This window comes from Aedes albopictus, chromosome 2, assembly GCF_035046485.1.
Source record: "Aedes albopictus strain Foshan chromosome 2, AalbF5, whole genome shotgun sequence".
Classification (NCBI taxonomy): Eukaryota; Metazoa; Arthropoda; class Insecta; order Diptera; family Culicidae; genus Aedes; species Aedes albopictus.
Genome location: NC_085137.1, coordinates 285,553,618 through 285,577,399, shown reverse-complemented (window position 1 = coordinate 285,577,399; position 23,782 = coordinate 285,553,618). Strand labels below are relative to the sequence as shown.

The following is a 23,782-nucleotide window of genomic DNA, read 5'->3' as shown; positions in this document are numbered from 1 at the left end:
TCTATCTGGCTTCAGTGAAGCCTTTTTTTCATCTGCTAATGTTACGTCACGGTGTTGATTCTTCAATTTACAAAGTGTTTCCAGCTGCCTTCTTTTTCGGAATGGATGTGTATGTGCTTGATGCACATCCATCTTCCGTCTTTAAATTTCTCGTTGAAATGAAACTAAAAACCGAAGTATAGGATAGGTGAAAGGGTTGACATCAGTGTGACGGCCAATTATTCATGTATCCAATAATGTATGTTAATAGAAATTTGTAGAGATGCTCTGGGTATGCTTTCTTAAAAAACCAGCATGAACGTAATCGAAGAAATTTCTGAGTGGGTCATGCTGAAATCTTTTAAGCTTTCGTAACTCGCGCGGTTGGCTACCTGCGTCAGCACCACGCTAAAGCGGAGTACAAAAAGCGAGTTTTTTCAACGTGTTGTACAACATACAACAGCGCGATTACTCGAGGGTTAACGTGAAGATATGATGAAGCCACACCTAGAATTTTCAAGAGCACAAATATGAAGAACCGAATGTCGGTTTGCGCTGAAAAGTTGATCGATTGGTAACCGGCAGTTGGTGACCAATCGATCAACTTTTCAGCGTAAACTGACATTCGGTTCTTCATATTTGTGCTCTTGTAAATTCTAGGTGTGGTTTCGTCATATCTTCACCTTAAAAATTCTAATAGCAAGTCTCGTAGATTATTTCCGATATTTTTGTGCCCATATAAGCACAAAAAAAAAACACTAGGTCTCATACAAAAGATAATAAGTCAAAGAAACTTTGAACACGGTTTAAATGCAACTTTTTCAAAAATGTTTGTTTGTAATCTTGCTTGAGCTTGAGCTTGAATGACCGCCCGCAGTTGCTACTCCAGTATCGCCAGATCAGCTACACTCACACAAGGAACCCATGAGATAGCTGCTTGGGACTAACAGGCATCTTCAGTGTGGGAGCGTTGGTGGTCTTGTATTTTAAGGTGACAATGGCGCCTGCTGCGTCAGGTTGCAGGTCAATGGGGAAGGGGAGGGAAGTGATGATTGCAATCGCTTGCCCACATCAGGCCGTTGAATCCTCTGCGCCTGCACGAGCGCATGCGGATGTTGGTGTGTTGATGGGAAATGATTATTTTTGGCACATGGATCATGCATTGGTGCCATTTCAAAAAATGAGGCAATTTTACGTTAAGTTTAGTAGTACCGTCGTTGGGGGTGAGAATGGGTCAAAAAAGGATACTCAAATATTGTTCGTTAAATAACGAATGCAATAGGACAGATCGGTGAAGTACTAGATTTGTAGTAATGAGCTGAATTTTAGTATGGTGAGAAGATCAATTCTCCGTTTCTGCATTGAAATGGTGCAAAAAGCGTGGGTATTATGATTCCTTGCCTAATTTGATGCTGTTTGAGCACAACTTTGGGCAACAGTGTTGTTGTTTTCTCTATTTCCTGCGACATAAAACAACATAGTTATGAAAAGTTTTGCTCAAACAGCATCAAATTAGGCAAGGAATCATAATACCCTCGCTTTTTGGACCATTTCTTTGCAGAAACGGAGAATTTACCTTCTCACCATACAAAAATTCAACTCATTACTACAAATCTAGTACTACATCGAACGTGCCCCATTGAAGTTGGAATAACTTTTTATTTGGTATATATACTCTCCTATATGGTAAATATAGTTTAGCAAGAAAGTATCACGTTATGTGAATTGCTTACTTAACTACAAATGATTGAAAATTGACCCAATCTCACCCCTTAGAGGGGGTGAGAATGGGTCAAAGTATTCGAAATCGCCTATCTAAGAATATAAGTTAATTTTATTGATCATATGTAGTAAACCTACCTAAAACACAATGTTATCTTGACGAATAAAAATTTAGGTAATTTTAAAAGATGATTAATCCACCTAAAAGACCTAATACAGCCGAAAAAAATGGTTGAAATTTGATAAAATAACGTTTGTATGCTGTATCACCATTTTAAACCATCGTAATCATCCTCATTTAGAGTTTCAACCTCCATGAGAGAAGGGGGGATTACAATGCCCTCCCTCATTGAAAGATTGATAGTAAAAAAAAACATGATAGTTTAAGTATACTGCATAAGAAATGTTTAACCAAACCCTCCGTTATAAACTCTTATATACATGATCATTGGCCTCTATATTGCTAAAGTAAATCACTCCATCTCAAAATAGAGGGTCGTTCAAATATTATGTTACACAACAAAAATGAGTGGAGAATAAGAACGCTATTAAGTATATTTTGTTAGCTTACGATATTGCAGTTCACTACAGATTAGCTGATGATTAGAGGAGCTGTTCAAATGCATGGGTGTATTGTTATAAATGATTTTAGGCACTAAGGGGCTGTCCATAAACCACGTGGTCACTAGGGGGAAGGGGGGGGGGGTTTCGCCCAATGACCATTTTGTATGGACAATTAAAAATTTTTGTATGGATCAATGACCAAGCGGAGGGGGGGGGGGGGGTGTTGAAAAGTCCCAAAAAAATGACCACGTGGTTTATGGACAGCCCCTAAACGTATTAACATACTCGTTTGACATTTGAATTTTTAGTTAAGGTTATGTGCACTCGATAACTTGCTTGGCCCAATCTCACCCCCATTCTTAATATTTAGACATGGGATCGAAAATATTGATTTTTTAAATAAAAAGAGCAATGACAGCCCGCTTTTTTCAAAAAAAATATTCAAAAAAGGTGACTAAAACATCAATTTTTTAATTATTAAAAAAATGTGAATACGCTTCAAAAGACACCAAAAATCATTTTGAGATACACAAAACAGTCCTAAATATCAGCTACAAACATAAAAAAATGTATTGCCTACAAAGTAAAAAATACAAAAATGCTCAAACTATACCCCGTCCAAAGGGGGGGTTGGATATTAGAGGGTTAAGTTAACACAAATATTTTTAAAAAATTTCATTTAAATCATGTTCAAAGCTTCTTTGACATATTATCTTTTGAATGAGTTTTTAAATCTGACGCAAATCGGCGGAGATATGGGCCTAAAAACATGACATATTTATAAGGGGGTGACCCAAAACTTTTGATCGGGAGTGTATGTAGGAATTGTTCAGACGATTTTTAACGAAATTCAGGCCAAACATGTCTAAAGGTCCTATCTACAGAAGAGAGGCTCTCTTTGGTTTCCCTCTCTTTTGTTAATGTCTCAGCTATTTTTTGTATTATGATTGTCTCCTTGCATTGAACGATGGTCAAAACAATCGTCTTTTGATTTGTACTGCAAAAGTAGTTGAAACGTGTGCCATTACACTGCAATAACACTAGTTTACAGCATTTTTGAACTCGGTAAGCTGATGATCGTTTTTGGTGTAGAATCATGCCCTGAGTTCGAAAACGCGAAGGAAAAAAATTACAGTAGAGCGGAAATTTTTTCGACTTTCCATACAAGGTTGATGATTTGAAATCGATTTTTGTTCTATTTTTAAGCAAAGTCGCTCACTTCACACATCTCATTCTCTGCAATCAAAGCTCTGATTGAGCTGATTTTTTTACTGTAACTCACCCACATATGATATGTCAAATAAACGTTGAAAAAGAATTTTTAAATTGTTCTTTTCTTATTGAAAAAAATACATTTCTTCAAAAAATTTTCGAAATTTTGCTAAAATTTAAGAAGATTGTCCCCAAAACTCGCCAATATCTTAATTTTCATCAATCTGACGCAAAACCTGCATTCAGATGATCGAATGGTATTATATTCAGCTTTTAATTTATGGAAAAAGATTTAAAATTGGCTGAACAAAACCCAAGATATTTGAATTTTACAAAATTCCATATTTTAAAAAGTTGTAAAACTCGATATTGAGCTAAAACTCAAAAACTGTTCTACTTTAAATTTTTTGAAGCACGGTTTCGAAATCAGCGCTTAATTATGCTTCAAAAATTTTGGTCGTTGACACAAGTTCACGACTTTCGTTTTATTTTGTAAACTAGTGTAATTGATAGTGAAAGTGAACAAAGAGAGCCTCTCAAATGCAGATAGGACCTTTAAAAATGTTTGGCCTGAATTAGTTGCGCCCTCATAAATATAAGAAAAGTGACCTCTACCATTTTTCCAAAAATTTGGGGACGAATAGGCCTCGGGCTGAAAGTCCCCATAATAAAGAAAAGAAATTCTTAATCTCTTGCTTTTCCAAGCTGTAAAAATCGCCTTTTTCATACTGGAATTTTCATTTCGCCCTGCTGAACGTAATAAATTGGAATATAGAGTAAGGTGGGGCAAACCCTAGTTGAAAATTCAATATTTTCCAAACAACCAAAACAGATCAAAATAAATGAATACCGTTTGGTGATTCTAACATCCGTGAGCAAAAACTTTGCTGAACAAAGTACCATCAAATGTCTTCTCATTTTGAAGTTACATCACGTTATCTAGATGAAAGATACAGCCAAATCTAGAAAAAAAACGGCAATTTTTTTATAACCTCGATGGAATTATCTCATTAGTTTCTTCATTTCTAAAGTTAATATGTACATTTTGAAGAATTTAAGGTTTTTACCTGAAGTTGCCACTGACTCGAACTCTTAAAGGGTGCCGTTTTCAAACTAACTTATCTTTTTTCCTACTTCACCAATATCAACCAAATTTTGCACAGTTCCTCCTTGTAGTCTATTATGTATAGTCTATTATTTCAGATTCCGGTGGATATGGAATAAATTCAGTTGACAGTTCACAAACAGATGTTGTACAATCACATGCTAATATCTGAAATTAAGAAATCGCGCCTAGGAAAAATTAACGATTATACATTATCGATTTATCTCAATGTTCGTCAATAGGTTTCAGGAAGGTAGTCAGTGAAACATAAGCCTGGAGCTGGGTGAAAATCAGGCACGATGCGCATAAACAAACCGGAGAGCGCTAATTATTTGTTTAAAGCCAATTCCGAATATATCCACATGGAGGGCGTCAATCAAAAAGGTCGTAAGGGGTCGTCCATAAATGACGTAGCTTTTTGGGGGGGAGGGGGGTGTTTGTGATTTTGTGACGAAGTGTGACGATAGGGGGGTAGGGGTTTGTGATATGCTACGTAGCTTTCTACTACGCCTATAGAAAAAAATATTTCATAATTAATAAACTTTTTTACTTGCATTAAGTATTATTATCCAGTAAATAAAAAAAATTGCATGTTTTTTTTTTATTTACATTATTGTAATAACAAATAATGGAAATGAATGCTGGCTTAATTTCTTAAGACATGCAGCTATCGGACGCAACAACTGTATCTGAGAAAGTGGTTTTGAAATCCTGCGTAAAGAATAATATATTGTGTTTGCAGACAAAAATCAATTTCGCTGAAATGCTTCTCAAGACCAATAGTTTGCTGCTTGATATAGAGGGCACTGCACGCCGCTAAGGTTACAAAGGAAAATTTGTCTGGTATTACGGTAAGATTCCAAGAGTTCCTTATATAGTTTCTACAGGACTCCCTCGAAGAATTCATCCAACAATTTCTTAAGGAACTCCTCTAGCAACTTTGTAAGGAATTTGTCATTATGTTCTTCATAGGTTTCCCAAACAGGAGAAGGATAACATTTCCACTGGGAATCCCAGAAAAACAAAATTTCTGAAAACATTTCAAAAGGATCTGGAGGAATCTCAGAAGGAACTTCCAGAAGAATTTCAGAAGGAACTCCTGGGACAATAATGAAAGGAAATAGAGAAATTTCAAAAGAAATTCCGTGAGGAGTACCTGGAGCAATTTATATGAATCTTAGATGGAGAGATTTGTAGATTGTCAGAAGGAACTCCTGGTTTAATTTCTGAAGAAAGCACGGAAGAAATAATTGAAAGAATCCCGTAAGGAATTTCTGAAGCAATCCAGAAAATAACTTTTGGGGAATCACAAAAGATTATCTGGATATAACTCCTGGTGCAATCTAAGAAAAAAAAAACCTTGAGGAATTCCAGAAGCAACTATGGGAAGAATCCGTAAAGGGATTCCTCGCAGAATTCTAAGATATTTATCCTGGAAGAATCCTGGATGGAGTGAATGGAGGGATGCTGGAAAAAGTTACTCAAGGAGTCCCGGGAAAAAAATCCTGGATAGATCCTAGAAGGAAGTCCTCGAGGAATCCCAGAAGAATCCAAGAAGGAATTCCTGAAGGAATCCAAAAAGGAACACCTGGAGGAATCATAGAAGTAGTTTGGAGATGAACCAGCCGCGGGCTGAAAATCTCCTTAATAAAGCTAATAATAATAGTAATAATAATCACAGAAGTGACTCCTGGGAGGGTTTTGAAAGAATACCGGAGGGGTTACCTACCGAGATCTTGGAATGTATATCTGAGTGAATTCCTGAAGGAAGCCAAGAAGGAACTCCTGGAGGAATCCCGAAAGGAACTTTTTTAGGAAACACAGAAAGAAGTTCTGATGGAATCTCAACAGAAATTCCGGTTAAAATCCCTGTAGAGATGTCTAAAGAAACTGCTGATGGAAAAAAGGAGAAAAAAAATTGAAAGAACTCCTGAAGGAAACCATGGATAAACTTTTAGAAAAACCTTAGAAAAAAAAAACTTCTGGAGAAATCTCAAAAGGAGCTTTTGGAGGAATCTAAGAAGGAACTCTGGAATGAATTATTGGAGGGATCTCTGAAGGAACCCTTGAAGGAATACAATAAGGAGGAATTTTCTAATGGAATACAAAAAAAAATCCTTGGGGAAATCCCAGAAGGAAGTGCTGGAGGAACTAAAAAGGGAGACATTTTCAAAAATGGGAATCCCAAAATAAACTTCTCTAGAAATTCCAAAATGAACTGCTGTAAGAATTTTAGAAGAAACTCCTGCAGGGTCCTTCGAATGTCGTGGTGAATTCAAGGGTGAATTCTATTCAAATGAAATCGATTTGATATTCTTAATAGATTTATTAGTGAACAAACTAATATCTTCGGAAGAGCTTCTAGGCTAATATGGTAGCAGAAGGTTGTGGTTTATTGAGTCATTAGCTTTGGTGATAATGTCCACCTGGTTCTGTACCTGGTAGTCGGCAATGTTTCTTGCTGTTGTTGTTTTTTTTCATAATATTCTATTAGCATACAAGTTAAAATTGAAATCAGAGCTAAGTTCGAGTTTTTTTTTACATGAAAATTTTGTTGAGGGGGGGGGGGTGTTTAACAAGCTACGTCATTTATAGAGGGGGGTGTCTGAATTTGTGACGAAATGCTACGAGGGGGGAGGGGGGTATTAAAAATCGCTCAAAAAAAGCTACGTCATTTATGGACGCCCCCTAAACTTTACTAAAACGCATCCTAAATTTGAACCGATGCCAAAAAGTTGTAATGCATATATATACTGAAGTACTAATAAAATTTGGTTTCATTTCGATAACAGTAGACAATTGTAATGTAAAAAAAATGTAATGTAATTTGCGAATCATTTGAAAGTAGGGTGGCACAATAATTAACGACTCACCCTTTACCCCGCAATTCAAACTTTTGCCCCAGTATGTGTAAAATATGTTTTCCAAATATTTTTTTGTCAAAAAGTTATACTTGCCAAAGCATCTGCAAAATAGACCTAGCTACGCTCCAAAATAAAAGACCGAATTCGAGTTCGTTACAATTCCAATCCATGCGTTGGAAGTACCTTCGCAAAATACAATTTTTTGAACAAAAGCCAACATTTAGTCATAACTTTTTGAAATATTAATCAAGTTTCATAATTTTTGGAGTAAAAGACTCTCATTCTTAAAGATTTCGAACAACCCTGACACCTGAAAGAAACAAATTTGAATTGAGCTCAAAAACTTCAAAAGAAACTCTTGCCATACTCGAACTGTTGCTTCACTTTTCTCTATATATGTTTTTTAATATTTCTTAGCTCGCACAAACATTGAATAATAACACAAGTTTACAAAATAAAATGAAAGTCGTGAACTTCTGTCAACGACCAAAATTTTTGAAGCACAATTTAGTGCTGATTTCGAAACCGACCTTCAAAAAAATTAAAGTAGAACAGTTTTTGAGTTTTAGCTCAATATCGAGTTTTACAACTTTTCAAAATATGTAATTTACTAAAATTCAAATATATTGCGTTTTGTTCAACCAATTTTGAATCTTTTTCCATAAATTGAAAGCTGAATACAATACCATTCGATCATCTGAATACAGGTTTTGCGTCAGATTGATGAAATTCAAGATATTGACGATTTTTAGGGACAACCTTCTTAAATTTTAGCAAAATTCCCAAAAATTTTTGAAGAAATGTATTTTTTTAATAAGAAAAAATCAACTTAAAAATTCTTTCTCGACGTTTATTTGACCTATCATATGTAGGCGAGTTACAGTAAAAATTTCAGCTCAATCGGAGCATTGGTTACGAAGAATGACATGTTTGAAGTGAGCGACTTTGCTTAAAAATAGAACAAAAATCGATTTCAAATCATCAACCTTGTATGGAAAGTCGAAAAAATTTCCACTCTACTGTAATTTTTTTCTTTCGCGTTTTCGAACTCAGGGCATGATTCTACACCAAAAATGATCATCAGCTTACCGAGTTCAAAAATGCTGTAAACTAGTGTAATTTATGAGAATATTAAATGTGTTGTGGTTCCATTTGTATTGGTAAATTCTTCTTCTAAACATTAGAAATTCATCTTTGATTTTTTTACGTCTTCATTTGTATGAAAAAGTTACCTTAGTGAGTTTAGCATTTTTTTATATTCTCACTCATAAAAAAACCTTGTGATATTGGGACTTCTTTCAAAGATTTCTTCAGAAATCCTTTCAAATAAATAAATCAGGGATTTTTTCAGAAATTTATTCGAGGATTGACTACAAATTCACCCAGAAATTTCTCAATGGGCTCTTAAAAATGTATATCATAGACTCATGAAAAAAAAAAATCTCCAGGATTTTTTATTCCAGTTTTAGGAATTTATTTAAACACTAGCTGTACCCGGCAAACTTTGTCTTGCCTACTGCGTTTTTTGACGTTTGAAGTCCCTAGCCAAGCGAACAAGTTCACCGTTCCAAATGTATGAAAAGCCGATTTCCAAAAACTCTCAATTTTCCCATGTTTCAGGCCTCATAAACCTTCCTTGGGTGAAAACTAACAGAACAAAACTTAGACGACCCAAATCGGACCATCCGTTCACAAGTTATGCGCGGTCCCACGTATGCCACTGCATTTTTATATATATAGATTTTACTGATTATTTCTCTGAAATGTGTCAAAAAACTATTCTAGAAAATTTAACATGGATTGGTTCAGAAATTTCTGCAAAAAAATCTTCTGAATTCTTTTCTGATCTCTCGAGAAATGCTTTGAGAGATTCCTCCAGATATTTATCTAAAGATTTATTTAGAAAACCTTACATGAATATCTACCGAAGTTACTCTAATTCCTCTAAAATCACCAGATACTTTTAAAGAAACTTTTCCGGGTATTTCTACAGATATCAGTGAGAACAACAATTCCTTCGGAAACTATTCCAGGATTTTGTTTAGTAAATTCATAGCTTCCTCTAATATTTCTTCTAAGTTTTTAGAGACGAGAGATTCCTGAAATTAATTTAACCCTTCAGCGCGCGCGCTGTTGTAAAAAGTACAACACTATCAAAAAACCTCGTTTTTCGTATACAGCGCGAGCGCGGTGCAGTTTCGGTTGCTTGATGGCGCGCGTCCTGGAAGGTTAAGAACTTAAACATAAAGCCTTCTTTGGATTCTTCCTGAAATTGTTCCATGGATCTCTTTCGAAATTTCTCTAGGAATCCTTTCAGAAGTCTTACACGGGTTCCACTTGAAGATCTTTTAAAACATCTTTCATGTATTCCTTAAGAAATTCCATGGATTCCATTTAAATTTCTGTCAGAATTCCTTCGAGAAGATCCTCTTGAAATTCATCCGACAATTCCACTAGAAAAGGGTCTATGGGTTTCCTCAGAAGATCCTCCATGGATTCTATCAGAAATCTGTTAGAAAATTCTGTCAAGAAATCATCCATTTCTTCAGAAAATCTCAAGTTTCGAATTTCTCAAAAATTTGATTCTGGAATTCATTTAGAGAATCAGAAATTTATGAGATACCTCAAAAAATTTGTGAAAGAACTTTTTTAATACATCTTCTATGTTTTTTCTTCAAAATTGCTGCATGGATTCCTTAACCCTTTGGAGACGGCATTTTCACCTCTCTGGATGCAACCTCGCTAGTCTAGAATACATTTGTGATGGTCGATTTTCTCGGCTGGGCACATACGACCCATCCGTCCCGAAAGGGTTAAGCAATTACTCGAGGAATTCGGTCTAAGAATCTACTTAGTTTTTTTTAGAAACTGCTACTGCGGTTTCTTCAGAAATACTTCCAGGGTTTTTTTTTTAAAGAAATTCCTCTGGTGTTTTCTCCAAATCTTCCCAAACGAAATTTCGAGAAACTTTCTTTAAGACTTCTTTTGGGAAGATTTTCACGGATTCCTTCTGAAATTCCTCCAGGGATTACTTGATGATATTCTTCATGGCATTCGTTAAAAAAGTCTCCGGAAATTTATCCACGATTCCTTTATGATTTCTTTTGAAGAAAATCTTTAAAAACTCGTACAGGTATTTCTTAAAGAAGTCTTCCAGAGATTTGGTCGAAAATGAATTTGTAGATTCTAATGAAAATGGCTGCAGGAATGTGTTCAGAAGATTCATTCAAAAGTGTTTCCTGAGATATCTACGAGTATTCTACTAAAGTTTTTTTTTCAGAAATTCCATTAGATTTTTTTCAGAAATTCCTGCTTGGACTCGTAAAAATTATTATAATTATAAAACTCATTTTCATTTAGAGAGAAGTGAAGCAGAATTATTTGCTGATGTAAAGCGCGCTCTTGACTAAAATATCTTCTTCGCCCTATAAACTGGTCCTGTTTTCTAGGTCGCGTTAAAACTGTAAACTTTGCATATGTAGTTTTGAAGTGCTGATTATTTTTTCCGTCATTGACCGAGCATACCTACCTACTTGAAAAGTTTTTTTTCGTTCAATCCCTTGTGTCGTTAAGCAGCTTTTCGAATTGACTGCACTTACTGGTTATGCTCCGTCAAACAAACAATTCAAAATCACTTCTTTTCAAGCATCCTTCTCAATGGAGAGTGTCGTTTGTCGACTAGGAATGGGAAAATCTCACTTATATAAGAGAAATGCAATGGTAAGCGATAAAAGACAATAATTCCATTTGTTAATTATGAGTAATGTGCATCCCAGCAAAATGGACTTACATAGATGTCTGGAGATAGAGCTGGAATAGTTTTTGTCGAAAATATGAATATTTTATTATTGGGTGGATAACTGCAAGTGGTATTTGAAGTCCGCGTATCTGTCAAAGGAAAAAACTCATCATATTCAATCGAAGCGAGTATTCTTAATATGACCTCAAATGAAGACACAAGCTGTCATTTTTAAATTTTAGATCAAGCAGGATATCTATTCAGATTCCTGGAAGTGTGTCAAAATATTCCCCAGTTTTAAATTGAAAGAAAACTTTGGCTGGTAGTCAATCATCGCATCGACGGTTGTCGTTGTCGTCGTTACCGTAATTCGAGGTTGCACGGTTCATAAAATATGCATGATTCAATGCTTCCAATTCTTGCTGCTTCCAATTATTAAGCACCAAGCAGCAGTGTTCCCGCTCTGAACACGGACGCATATTCCTATGCATACAAATCCGGGCAGGAGAATGAATAGATGAGGCACAATTGAGAGTCGGCACAAATTTTGAGATGATTCTTGGAATCGTTGACAATGGGATAGAATTTTGTTGTGATATTCCTTCCCACTAAGTAAACCTCGTCTGAATTCTGCGGTCCCGAGTACAGGTGTGGATTACATTCATTGCATCAGGGTCTGGTACGGTTTTTCATGTTGAGAAAAATATTGCTTACTCTGATGGTGTTCACAAGTTTAATCAAAACGTGAAAAAGCAATTTGGCATGTAAAAAGGGCATATTTTTGAACACATGACAAAAAATCAATCATAAAGGTTTCTAACAAGACTATTGAAACTAAGTTCAGCTTTCTTACTATCTTCCTTAACATTTTTTTATTAGTATTTATACATCTGACACAATTATCTTGGACTGTTTCAGTGGAATTTCATTACATATCAAAATGTGTTGTACATTGAAGGGGAATAGAAAAGTTCGTTCATCGCGCATTCAATGTCATTCTTAAGAATCCACCTACCAATTTACCGAATATAGCTGACAGTTTTCGATACATTAAACCAGTGGTGCTCATCCTGCGGCCCTCCAAGCCTTAAGATGCGGCCCGCGGAGCACTTTAAGACGAATCGAAGTTTTTGAAAATTATTAGAAATAACTCGTTAAATTCATTAAGAAATTAAACAAAAAAAAAATGCTGATCAATTTCACAGTGTTGAACACAAAAAGAACAATCCGTTCTGGTAAGATTCGAAATCGCAACTCCGAAGTATTTCGGTATTTCAGCTAAGTCACGAAGCCAGCTTACAGTTATTTATAAGTGATACGAAAGTTTGTTAAAAATGTAATCTTGAATCATTTAAAAATTAGTTGCAGTTTTTAAGCGCAGTCAATGCAACGCTGAGCAAATATTTCACATTTCGCCTTTCCGAAGAACATACAAACACAAAGCACGAAGTTTTTGACAAAACTCTCAACAAATCTCAACTTGGTTGCCAATATTGTTTCATTTTCACTTACGAATCCAATTTGAATTGTCCAAGCGAAACTCCTGAACGAACTTAAAGAAAAAAGTCTCAGGCGAGATTCATAAAGCGTCTCCTGTGCCCTTTTGGAGAAACTTTTGGACACATTTTTGGAGAAACTCCAGGAAACATTATTGGAGAAAAATTTTAAGCAACTCTTAGCGAAATATTGATTGATTTGTCTTTGTTAAAGAGACTTTCAGCCCTTGGCTGGTCATTGCGAAATATATGGAGAAACTCAACGAAATATATGGAGAAACTCAATGAGAAAGTTGTGACGATAATGCATGGAAATTATAGGAGCATCTCCTAGAAAAATGTTTTGGTGCCACTCTAACAGAAATTTCTTTAACAACTTTAGAATAAATTCCTCGAGCAACAAAAAGAGAATTTTCAGGAGTAACTACAAACAAGATTTCAGAACCAACTACATCAAGACACAAAAGATGCTTAGAACGCCTGAGAAAAATTTGAAGCAACTTATGCAGCAACTTTAGAAGATAATGTTGAAGAAATTTCTGGAAACAATTGTTAAAAATCTAAATTTTGAAGAAATTTAATGATGAAGTATTGCATCAACTTTAGAAGAGACTTATGGAAAGAATTTACTAAAATCTTCAAAAAACTCCTGGAAAATTTTCGGGAAAATCCGGAAGCTATTCTAGGAGAAATTCTTGGAAACGAATAATGAGGAATTTCTGAAGTAACTTCAGGGCAGTTCCAAAGGCAAATCTAAGAGGAGTTCTTGGAGATATTCCTAGAGAATTCTAGAAAAACTAATACAAACTTCAAGAAATTTCTCGAAAACATTCTGGAACAACTCCACAAGAAATTTCAGGAAAAAATCCAGCAAACCTTTTTGGAGCGATTCAAAAGAAATTCTTGTAAAAGCTTCTTGACAAGTTCTTGAAGTGGCTTCAAGGCAATTCTAGGGGCAACTTCTAAATTGTTTGTTTAAATTTCAATTTGAAGCTCAAACGTTTTTCTCAACCAAACTTATGAATCTAAATTGAACAGTTCAGATTTTTAATAAATATGCTTTAGAATTGTTCTTTTTGTTGTTTTTGTGCATCGATGTTTCATGCGGCCCGCAGGTCGATCCCGAATTGCAAATTTGGCCCGCGGTATCCTTCAGCCTGAGCACCACTGCATTAAACAGTTCATCGCTAAACTCCTCAAGGGGGCATCCATTTAGTACTTCACGCAAAATTAAGGAATTTTCGACCCCCTCTCCCCCCTTCGTACGGGTTTTTCGTATACCTAATGCATTGCTTGTCACACTTTCCATAAGCCCCCCTCCCCCCTCTGAGCGTGACGTACTTAATGAATGCCCCCAAGAACAAAATTTTGGTCAACATAGGTTTTATATTGCAGAGCAACGTAATTTCTTCCATCTCGGAAGGCGTAGTAGCATACATGATCAACATGATTCTTCATAATTTATGATTGATTCAGCATATATGCATACGGGTGTATCTACAATGCAATGAAGATACCTTTAGGGGCATCCATAAATTACATCACGCTTAGAGGGGGGAAGGGGGGTTCTGAAAAATGTGACAAACAATGTGTTAAGTTTAGGAAAACCCGTACGAAAAGGGGAGGGGGGGGGGGGGGTTAAAATTGACGTACTAAATGGATGCCCCCTTTTTATTGATTTTATCTTCGGATCATTCCAGGAAAAGCTAGCCGCATTCGGATAATTTTTCCGTGTAGTCCTGTAGAGGACGTCTAGGACTAGCGTATAGCATCACAAAAACAACCAAACATTAAGGAAATAATTAACGGAAGAGAACACCAGTGAAGAGAATTTGATCATTGCAGTTACGCCCGTATGATACTAAACGCGGCTAGCCTCGTGACCCGCCTTGCAAAATTATCGTTTTACAAACTATTTGATACATAAATGTAAACGGGTATTTGTTTTCTAGAACTGATCATCTCTTTCACTCACTCATGAATCCTAAGCACTCCTGATGGTACATAGAGCCAACGTAAAACATCTCTATCCTAGGCAACTGCTCGCATTAGCCTTGACCTGGGCCTTACTTAAAACTATCAAAATCGATTTGGTAAAATGAAATATTTTGCATGAGCCGTTAATTTAGATGTTAATTGACCAATTAACCTTTTGATTGCTCAAAAAAAATATTTCCAACCTTAATGGCTTGCAGTCAAAAAAGCCCAAAATCGCATATTTTGCCCTATAAATTGAGGTATAGCTCAAAATTGTGACGTGTTGGAGCAAATCTGAGCCCGGATTCGGATTCAGCGGCCCAAAAACCTTCGGAGACACATAAGTTTGCTCTTGAGACAGACCAAAAGTTAATTTTTGTTACGCTGTGTTATGAGTTGCCGTTCACCGATGTCCATGTTTGCGGGTCCATTTGAGCCATAGGCTCAGAAGAGGGTCAGCGTCAGCTGCTCTCAGAGGGAAAGAGCAACTGACGAAAGTGCCGGGGCTGGGATCAAACCCATGACCATCTGCTTATGAATCAAACGTTTGACTAATTGCACCACGGGCCCTGGCGGAAACCAACGCTTTAGCTGGTCAGTTGGCGCGGCGAGTAGCTGTCCAGTAACGCGTTTCACTGCTATCGTCGGGTCTATTCTTGCTTGACTCAGGCGTCATGAGATATCGTAGATTAAGCGGATATTGCCGGTTGTGGTGGCTTGTCATCCAGGGAGTCCACTTACGCTTGCTTGTCCAGTCTGCAGCAACGCAACGTTCGACTTCATTCTCAAGAGCCGAATACCGATGGCGCACTCGTATTTGGCTGCTCTTGTTCTTGTCCGCCCTATCACAGTCTTGGATTCTTCCGCGCCCCTATCTTGCACCAGGTTATATTGGTGAGTGGATCACTTTCGCTGAGTGCGCAGCTCGCCCAGGTTATTCTCGGTGGTTTCAGTAAAGACATTCTTGATGGCCGCCCACTGTTTTTCTACGCTGTCACCTTCCGGAACATCTGCTGGTCGAGTTCTATGTTCATCAACGAAAGATCTCTTCCCCAGCTGGATCTTCAAGTCGACGTGTGTTGAATCATCGTACGAGACTGTTCTCCTGACGCTGGATCCGAGCAATGCGTAGCATGGATCTCGCCGATTAGAAGGAGATGGTCAGATGCGGTGTCAACACTGCGTTTATTGATGTAAAGATGGCTCCGTCTTCATTTTCAGCTGATGAAGATGTGGTCGACACGACACACCTACGTGACTTCATGCACTCGATGGGGAAAGAGCGACCCCCAATCACCAGGTCGTTGTTGTCACAGAGAATTCAGTTAACTGTAAGATCTCTTTGTCCTGTAGATCGACAGCATCGGTGGGTGCGTAAATTTGGTTGATTGTGAGGTTGCGAGCCCGTGTTCTCAATCTGGCAGAAATAATTTGCTCATTATTTGGCTCTCACTTGATAAGCGCCATCTCTGTGCCAGACATACATTTATTTGCTCAACATCACATTTAAGACAAAACATAATCACCAATAGTACACCACAATAATGTTGACCTACACAGTTCAAAATCGTTACATCGAGTCGCTGTAACAAAATGACCTTCATCGCTTTCCACACAATTTTCCATCCGATTGTAAAACCACAGGTTGTTTGCAGTGTGGAAGTTGCTTACAACTTTGCGTGCAAGGAATTCTTTTATGTTAAGTCGAGTGAATTGAAATGGAAATTTAAACGTTTTAATATTTACGTCAAGTGCAGTTTTTAGAATTCCTTTTTGTGAAGCATTGAAAAAAAAGTCTATGTTTCAATACTTGTCCGTTGTTTTATGATATCAGGCTAGGTATACCGTTAAATCAGTTCGTGATCTTTCTCTGTTGGTTTCTTCACCGTTTTGTTGAGATTCGGGGACAAGAGGTTTTTGACCTAAGGTCTCCTATCCACCATGGCCCTGGGCTTGGATTATATCTTCCAGGAAGCTTTGATTTCAGGCATGTGGTCGATGGCCTTTGCAGTAATGATTGGAATAGCTGAATGTATAATCAATGGCAAACAATTCTGTAAGAATCAGATCTTCAAGTCATCTGATATAGTTATACTGATCATGACGCTGCATAGTATATCGAACATTTGTCGAAGTCATTTATGTGCCGGGAAAATATAATTCCAAGTTGGAGAGAATATTACAAACTGAGGGAGGGTAATAGGCCCAGTCAGACCCCTGAATGGGCAATGTGGGTTAGTTTATGGGAATGCCATTGAAAGTTTGTAATATTCTCTGAGGCTTTCGAAATCCAACAGGGCGCGTCCCCGGGTTGCGGATAGGGGGAAAAGGGAGATTTTTCACATTTGTACTGTAATCAGCCAATGTGGTATTATCTCCTATAGTGTTGTAGTGCGAATGAATGATTTCATTCTATGGGAATTCGAACCTTGTAATGTATTGTTTATCAACTTCAATTTTCTAAGCTTGATAAGGTTTCGAAGACAAACATGAGATGAGAGAATTGCCTAATAGGAAAGTCACATCAGCAAAGCTTTTACATATGCAAATGCTATCCATGGGGTCATGTCTAGCATTTAATATGTATGGCAATGACTGATTCTTACCTAGCAGGGGTACTACAAGACCACGCGGACAATTCGATTAAAGGCTTAATTGGGGATAATATATTTTCCAGAACTGAAGGGACATTTTTTCCGGGTTGACTGGCGAGTCGGAGAGGGTAGAAGTTTCCGTTTGTTATAATTGGCAAAATAAACAATCGGGCACTTTTTCTTTCTATGACTTGCTTGGTATTTTGTGAATTATTGTTTTTTTGGTTTTGGAAGGTATGCGATTCACTATTGAGCCTTAAAAATATTTTGCATCTGAATAGCATTGATATCGTCAAGTCTACACCAACACCCTAATCCCACACCAAAATACCCTTTTCCTATCCCATGGCGTTTATGTGGTCAGCAAAGACTATTCAGCCATTACCCCTCCTTATCATCGGCTTTGGACTGACTTGCGCTCTCATTGCCCCACCAAATGCTGCAAAATGAAAATGAAAATGAAAATGAAAGGTCTCCTATCCACCATGGGGCTGCTATGTTAGATATAACTTCCGGACGATGAGCATTAACTGAAGCCAGAAAGACAACTGTGCCTAATCATCTATCATCTAAACACATAACTCTTAGCTGGCAGATTTTGACATGGATTGACTCGTGGATGCATGAGGTATAGACAATTTATTTCATTGGGACGATACAATTTCTGATGGAAATGGGGTAAAAATTCGCCTTGAATCGTTCATTTTCAGGGTCCCTGCGTTAAAAATTAAAAAAAAGTCCGGTAGATCTGACATATTAAAAAAAATGTCTGTCGTCTTCCCAAATAGGTCTCCCATTTATTGTCTTTGCCCGTTCGGGAAACTGATTGGTTTGTGTTTTTACCCTTTCTCATTCCAGCTCTGATGCATGCAGTTGTGTTCGGAAACGTGACAGCTATTATACAACGGATGTATTCACGACGGTCCCTATACCAGAGCAAGTGGCGTGATTTGAAAGATTTCATCGCCCTGCACCAGGTGAGCGAATTTTCCTTCGGATCATTTTCACAACCGCGATGCTCCACCACCACCACCAATCCGAACTTGGCTGGTTGGTGCTTTCTCTAGCGGAATGGCGGCGACAAATATTATGAATTCTGTTTGTTTTTCTCTTTATGCTATTTTCCTTCGTCTCCCGGGAAAATGCATCCTGGGCGCACGTTGCACATCTGCAGATGCCGAAAGAGCTGAAGCAGCGAATGCAGGACTACTTTCAGACGATGTGGTCGCTGAACCATGGGATCGATGTGTATGAGGTGGGTCGAGGATGGTCACGTTAAACAAATATGACCTATAATAACGGAGGTGATATTTTCTTGATCCTGCAGATCCTGAAGGAATTTCCCGAGGAGTTGAGAGGCGACATCTCGATGCATCTTCACAGGGAGATTTTGCAGCTGCCCATCTTTGAGTCGGCGTCGCAGGTATGCATGTGCATTTCAATGGCATTTTGCTTGATTGAAATATGAACAACTGTGTAGGGAAAATGGTTGTGGCCGGCATTAAAACGAGGTTAACATGTTTGACATGTTTGAACAGATATTTGTCATATGCAATTTTAAGTGCAAATTATTCAGAATACACCTGGTTTTCTATTTGCTCGAAATAAATGTACAGAGAAAAAAGTTTTTGGTTTAAATTTCGACAAACTATGCAAAAAAAGCTGCTTGTTATCTTCTTACTGAACACTAACACGGAAATCAGACTATTTTTGTTTGATTCCACGTTTGGAAATGCGATCAAATCCAAAGCCTTCGGATGACGGTGGTGTAACCAGCAAGTACCCCAAAGAGACAAATTGAGCCGCATTATGCAACAGTTTTGGAAAATTCTCATTCTTAATGAAAATGCTTATGTCATACTTTATTGCAGTAGAAACAAAAACAAAATCATAAATACTTGATATAGCAATAAGTTCATTTTGTCATGGACATTACCAGAAGGAGAATGGGTTAATATTAATAAAAGTGTATCACCCAATTATAATACTGTCAACACCTGTTATTTAACATACTATTAAATCGTCAATTTATGTTTCGTCCAGTGATTGATATTAGGTTTTTTCCCTGTCCATGCTTGCATAGTAGATGTAACCGCTATTGATGATATCTACATACACAAGCTAATAGGTTACACAGGTGCATACCAGTTTTATCCAATGAACCACAAGATCTAACCTTTAACCATTTAACGTGGAAAAGAATTTGAACTTCGTGTTATTTCTTGTTAAAATTTTAAAGTGTGATCAAACTACAGTGACGCTTAAGTCGACTATGCTCAGTGGTGATACTACACGATTAACAACTTAATACACTCTATTATTCTACATATTATTATTCTCCTAAAACAGATTGTAAAAGTGACACTTTCCCAATTGATTTTCTTTCAATTATGTTACAAACTATCAAATGCCCCTTGAGATGCCCCTCCTAGCTTCATCCCTGGAACATCACCCAACAGTCATGCAGTCATTCCAATAGGTCCAAAAATCAATATTTTCTAAAAACTAAACATTTTCAAAAAAAATCCTGAGTTTTGAACCAGTGGACCGATTTTATACTTCTTATTATTTGTTTCAAAGCTTTAAAAATCTAGTTTTCAGAGAAAAAATACGCTAAGGGGGGCAAATTGTGTTTGTGCGCAAAAAAAAAAAAATGCAATTATATTAGTTTTTTTTTCGTTTTCAAGGTCTTGGGACCAAAGTGGTACTCTGGTTTTATACTTTTATCAAAAAATTCAGGAAATTTGGAGTAACATATCGAAAAATCAGAGATGTACAGGGGGTGGCCAAAATGTTTGGGATAGGCAACTTTTTTTTTCTCTCACAAAAAAAAAAAATCAACATGCCGTAACAGTGCATCAAAAATTCTCAAATTTTGACTGTTTATCAACCTACAGGGGATGGCCAAAATGTTTGTGATAGGCAACTTCTTTTCTTTCACAAAAAAGTTCAACATGCTAAAACTTTTCATAGAGCGCATCAAAAAATCTCAAATTTTGACTGTTTGTCAACCTGTTATATGTGCATCATTGGTACAAATTTGAGCTCGATTAATTAGTCTTTCGCAAAGTTAGAATCGTTCAGGTAGAACACTATTTTTTAGACATCTCATTTTTGAGCTGTCATGTCTCGGAAACCAGAGAACCGAATTGAATGAAATTTTGAACGTACACTAACAATATACAAATGCTTCACAAACAATTAAAACATAGATATATTTTGAACGTAGAAAAAAGTGATCTAGGATTGACACATTTTGGATTTTTCTCGAAAAAATGTATTTTTTTTACGTCAATGTCAATAAATTTTAGTTCTTAAGGGCTTTGGTCACCGTTGAGTTGTATATTTAGGGATTGTTGATTTTGTTCGGTGATTGCAACACACTAAAACACGATTTATAACGTTTCGGCCTACTGACTTTCAGCCATCATCAGATCTAAAATATATTTTCAAATAGTTACAATCTTAAAATTCATCTTACAATTTTCTTCACCCACTTGTATAAATCGATGTTCTTGCCACCATTGTGGCTTTACTACTAAACCCCCCTTTTCACACATCTATCCATCTTCGTGTTGGTTCGGTTGCGTCATTCGGTTCGGTCTGCTCGTATGTGTTGAGAGTGTTCGTATTTTACCCACTAGACCGTTGTACGCTGAGTCGATCCCTCCACATTCACGCTGCATGTTAACAATTTTGTCGTCACCGAGTAGCATAATGTGGAAGGCCTCCGCAATGGTTCTGCTTGCCTGGTTGTCGATCCTTTCCAGAATTTCCGTGTTTGCGAAATCGAAGTTGGTGTTGGGTTAGACCTGTTTTTGACTCCTTTTTTCTTATGTTGTTCTGGTGTTCGTTGATCCTCGTTTTCAGCATTCGTCCGGTTTGTCCTACATACACCTTCCCGTCTTCGGTGCCGCATGGTACGGCATACACAACGTTCTTAGTTTTCAATTTTGGAATTGGGTCTTTCAACTGACTGAATACAGTGTTTTTGATTTTGTCACGTGGTTTATGTGCTAGTGTAATGTTGTGTTTGTTGAGAATTTTTGAAAGTTTCTCACTGAGGCATGGTATGTAGGGTGTAGACACGAACTTCATTTCCTTTCTTCCGGTTTCCTCCCACTGTATGGTGTTGTAGTGTTGATGGGTCCTGTTTTTCAACAATTTGGTGATAAACCATTTTGGGTAATGGTTTTTCAGTAGAATTTGTTTGACTGTTGTTATTGTTTTTGGTCTTTCGGAGGCATCTGTTAGCTTGATCGCACGGTCTATGAGTGCGATCGCCGTGTTTTTCTTGTGTTGGAAGGGGCTTTCCGAATGAAAATCGTTTGATAAAGGAAGGGAAGATGCATTTAGAACGAGAAATTGCAGAGAAGTATGGCAGCCATGTGAGAGAACTGCTGCGACAGTACCAGAAAACGGCCATGGTACTAGCGAGAACGAGCAACCAGATAAAGTTCTTGCTGAATTGTAGAAAGTGCAAGGTACTACCGATATGCTTAAACTACAAGGTACATGTCAACTTAAGGAACGAGAAGTCACACCGGCAATTAGAAAAGGTGCTGTTCAGACAAAAAATCCGAGTGTTGAGTATAATGGTAGCGGATGGCAAGAGAACATCGACATGGACAAAGAAGACGAAAGCCGACTTGAGGAACAAGTTGGAGCGAGTGTTAGAAAGAGAGGACTTCGAAAGGACAACGAAAATGGTGGAAAGCAGAACTGCGAGAGTATATATGACCACGAAGGAGAAAGAAATGAAGAAAATGGAGATGCTGAAAAAGAAGAGAATCGCCGAGTTGAGCCACGAAGCGACTTGGGTGGAGAACACTACCAACACGCCATTGCCGGACTACCTAGAACGAACGTTGATGCTGGGCCCGAACTACAACGTCCCAAATCGTGAGAAATTTCCTTACATCGAGACGGTTGCAGAAATTGAGAAAGCAATAAAACCTAATTAGAATGTTGACAAGATTCGAGCCGAGGTGACAACAGCGATGTCCAATTTCATCAACTACAACAACCAGCCTCGCCACCACCAACAAGAATGGATCGCCAAGGATGTAGGAAGAAGCAGAAAGTTCCTCAAGGAGAACCCGACCATTCTAATAACCAAAGCAGACAAGGGTAACAAGACTGTGATCTTGTCGGCGGAGGAGTATGAAACAAAGATGGAGGAAATGCTTCAAGATGCTACCACGTATCAGAAAATCAACTACGACCCAACGGCGAGAGTGTCCCGGAAAATCAAATCAATCCTGGACGGGTGGAAAGATAGTAAGTATATCGACGCCAAAACCCACCGGAAACTGAACACTTCGGATTACAATCCACCGCGGATATATGGACTTCCGAAAACCCACAAACAGGGAAGACCATTACGTCCGGTAGTATCGACCATCGGGTCCACGACGTACAGGTTAGCGCAGTTCCTCTCCAACATCCTTGGGAAAATCGTCGGAAAAACGGAAAACCACGTAGTCAACAGCTTCACCTTTGCAACAGAGGTAACAGGAGTACAGACCGACGAAGATGAGGTGATGTTTTCGCTTGACGTCACATCGCTGTACACGAACGTACCGGTAGAATACGCTTTAGAGTGTATAAACCGACGTTGGAACGAGCTCGAAGACCACACACCGATAGACAAAAACAGCTTCACTGCCGCCGTCAAGCTAGTGTTGGGATCCACGTTCTTCGCCTTCAAAGGAACCTTCTACAAGCAAACCTTTGGGGTACCGATGGGTTCCCCTCTATCGCCCGTCGTCGCGAACCTTGTCATGGAACGACTGGAACAGGAAAGCATGAGAACGTTGGAGGAAAAGCAAATATCGTTGAAAGTGTACCGCCGCTACGTGGATGACTGTTTCTGTGTTGCGAAGGAGGCTCACATAAACATGATTGTAGATGTCTTCAATGAGTTTCACGACAAGTTGAAATTCACAGTTGAACGAGAGGATAACGATAAACTCAAGTTCCTGGATATGACTCTACAAAGGACAAATGGTAAGATCACAAAAATATGGACACCCAAACAAACGAATGGAAGATATTTGGATTTTCATTCGGAAAGCCCCTTCCAACACAAGAAAAACACGGCGATCGCACTCATAGACCGTGCGATCAAGCTAACAGATGCCTCCGAAAGACCAAAAACAATAACAACAGTCAAACAAATTCTACTGAAAAACCATTACCCAAAATGGTTTATCACCAAATTGTTGAAAAACAGGACCCATCAACACTACAACACCATACAGTGGGAGGAAACCGGAAGAAAGGAAATGAAGTTCGTGTCTACACCCTACATACCATGCCTCAGTGAGAAACTTTCAAAAATTCTCAACAAACACAACATTACACTAGCACATAAACCACGTGACAAAATCAAAAACACTGTATTCAGTCGGTTGAAAGACCCAATTCCAAAATTGAAAACTAAGAACGTTGTGTATGCCGTACCATGCGGCACCGAAGACGGGAAGGTGTATGTAGGACAAACCGGACGAATGCTGAAAACGAGGATC

At 37.9% G+C, this 23,782-nt stretch overlaps 1 protein-coding gene across 6 annotated transcripts in view; it reads left to right on the top strand.

Moving 5' to 3' along the window:
* Window positions 1-23,782, top strand: part of LOC109408897 (potassium voltage-gated channel subfamily H member 8) — a 160,966-nt gene that overhangs the window by 112,732 nt on the left and 24,452 nt on the right. For all 6 annotated transcript variants that reach the window (XM_062851994.1, XM_029872948.2, XM_029872949.2 and 3 more), the window contains 3 exons: window positions 18,111-18,229; window positions 18,427-18,507; window positions 18,580-18,675. In XM_062851994.1, the coding sequence (XP_062707978.1) occupies window positions 18,111-18,229; window positions 18,427-18,507; window positions 18,580-18,675 (296 nt within the window). The remainder of the gene's footprint in view (window positions 1-18,110; window positions 18,230-18,426; window positions 18,508-18,579; window positions 18,676-23,782) is intronic.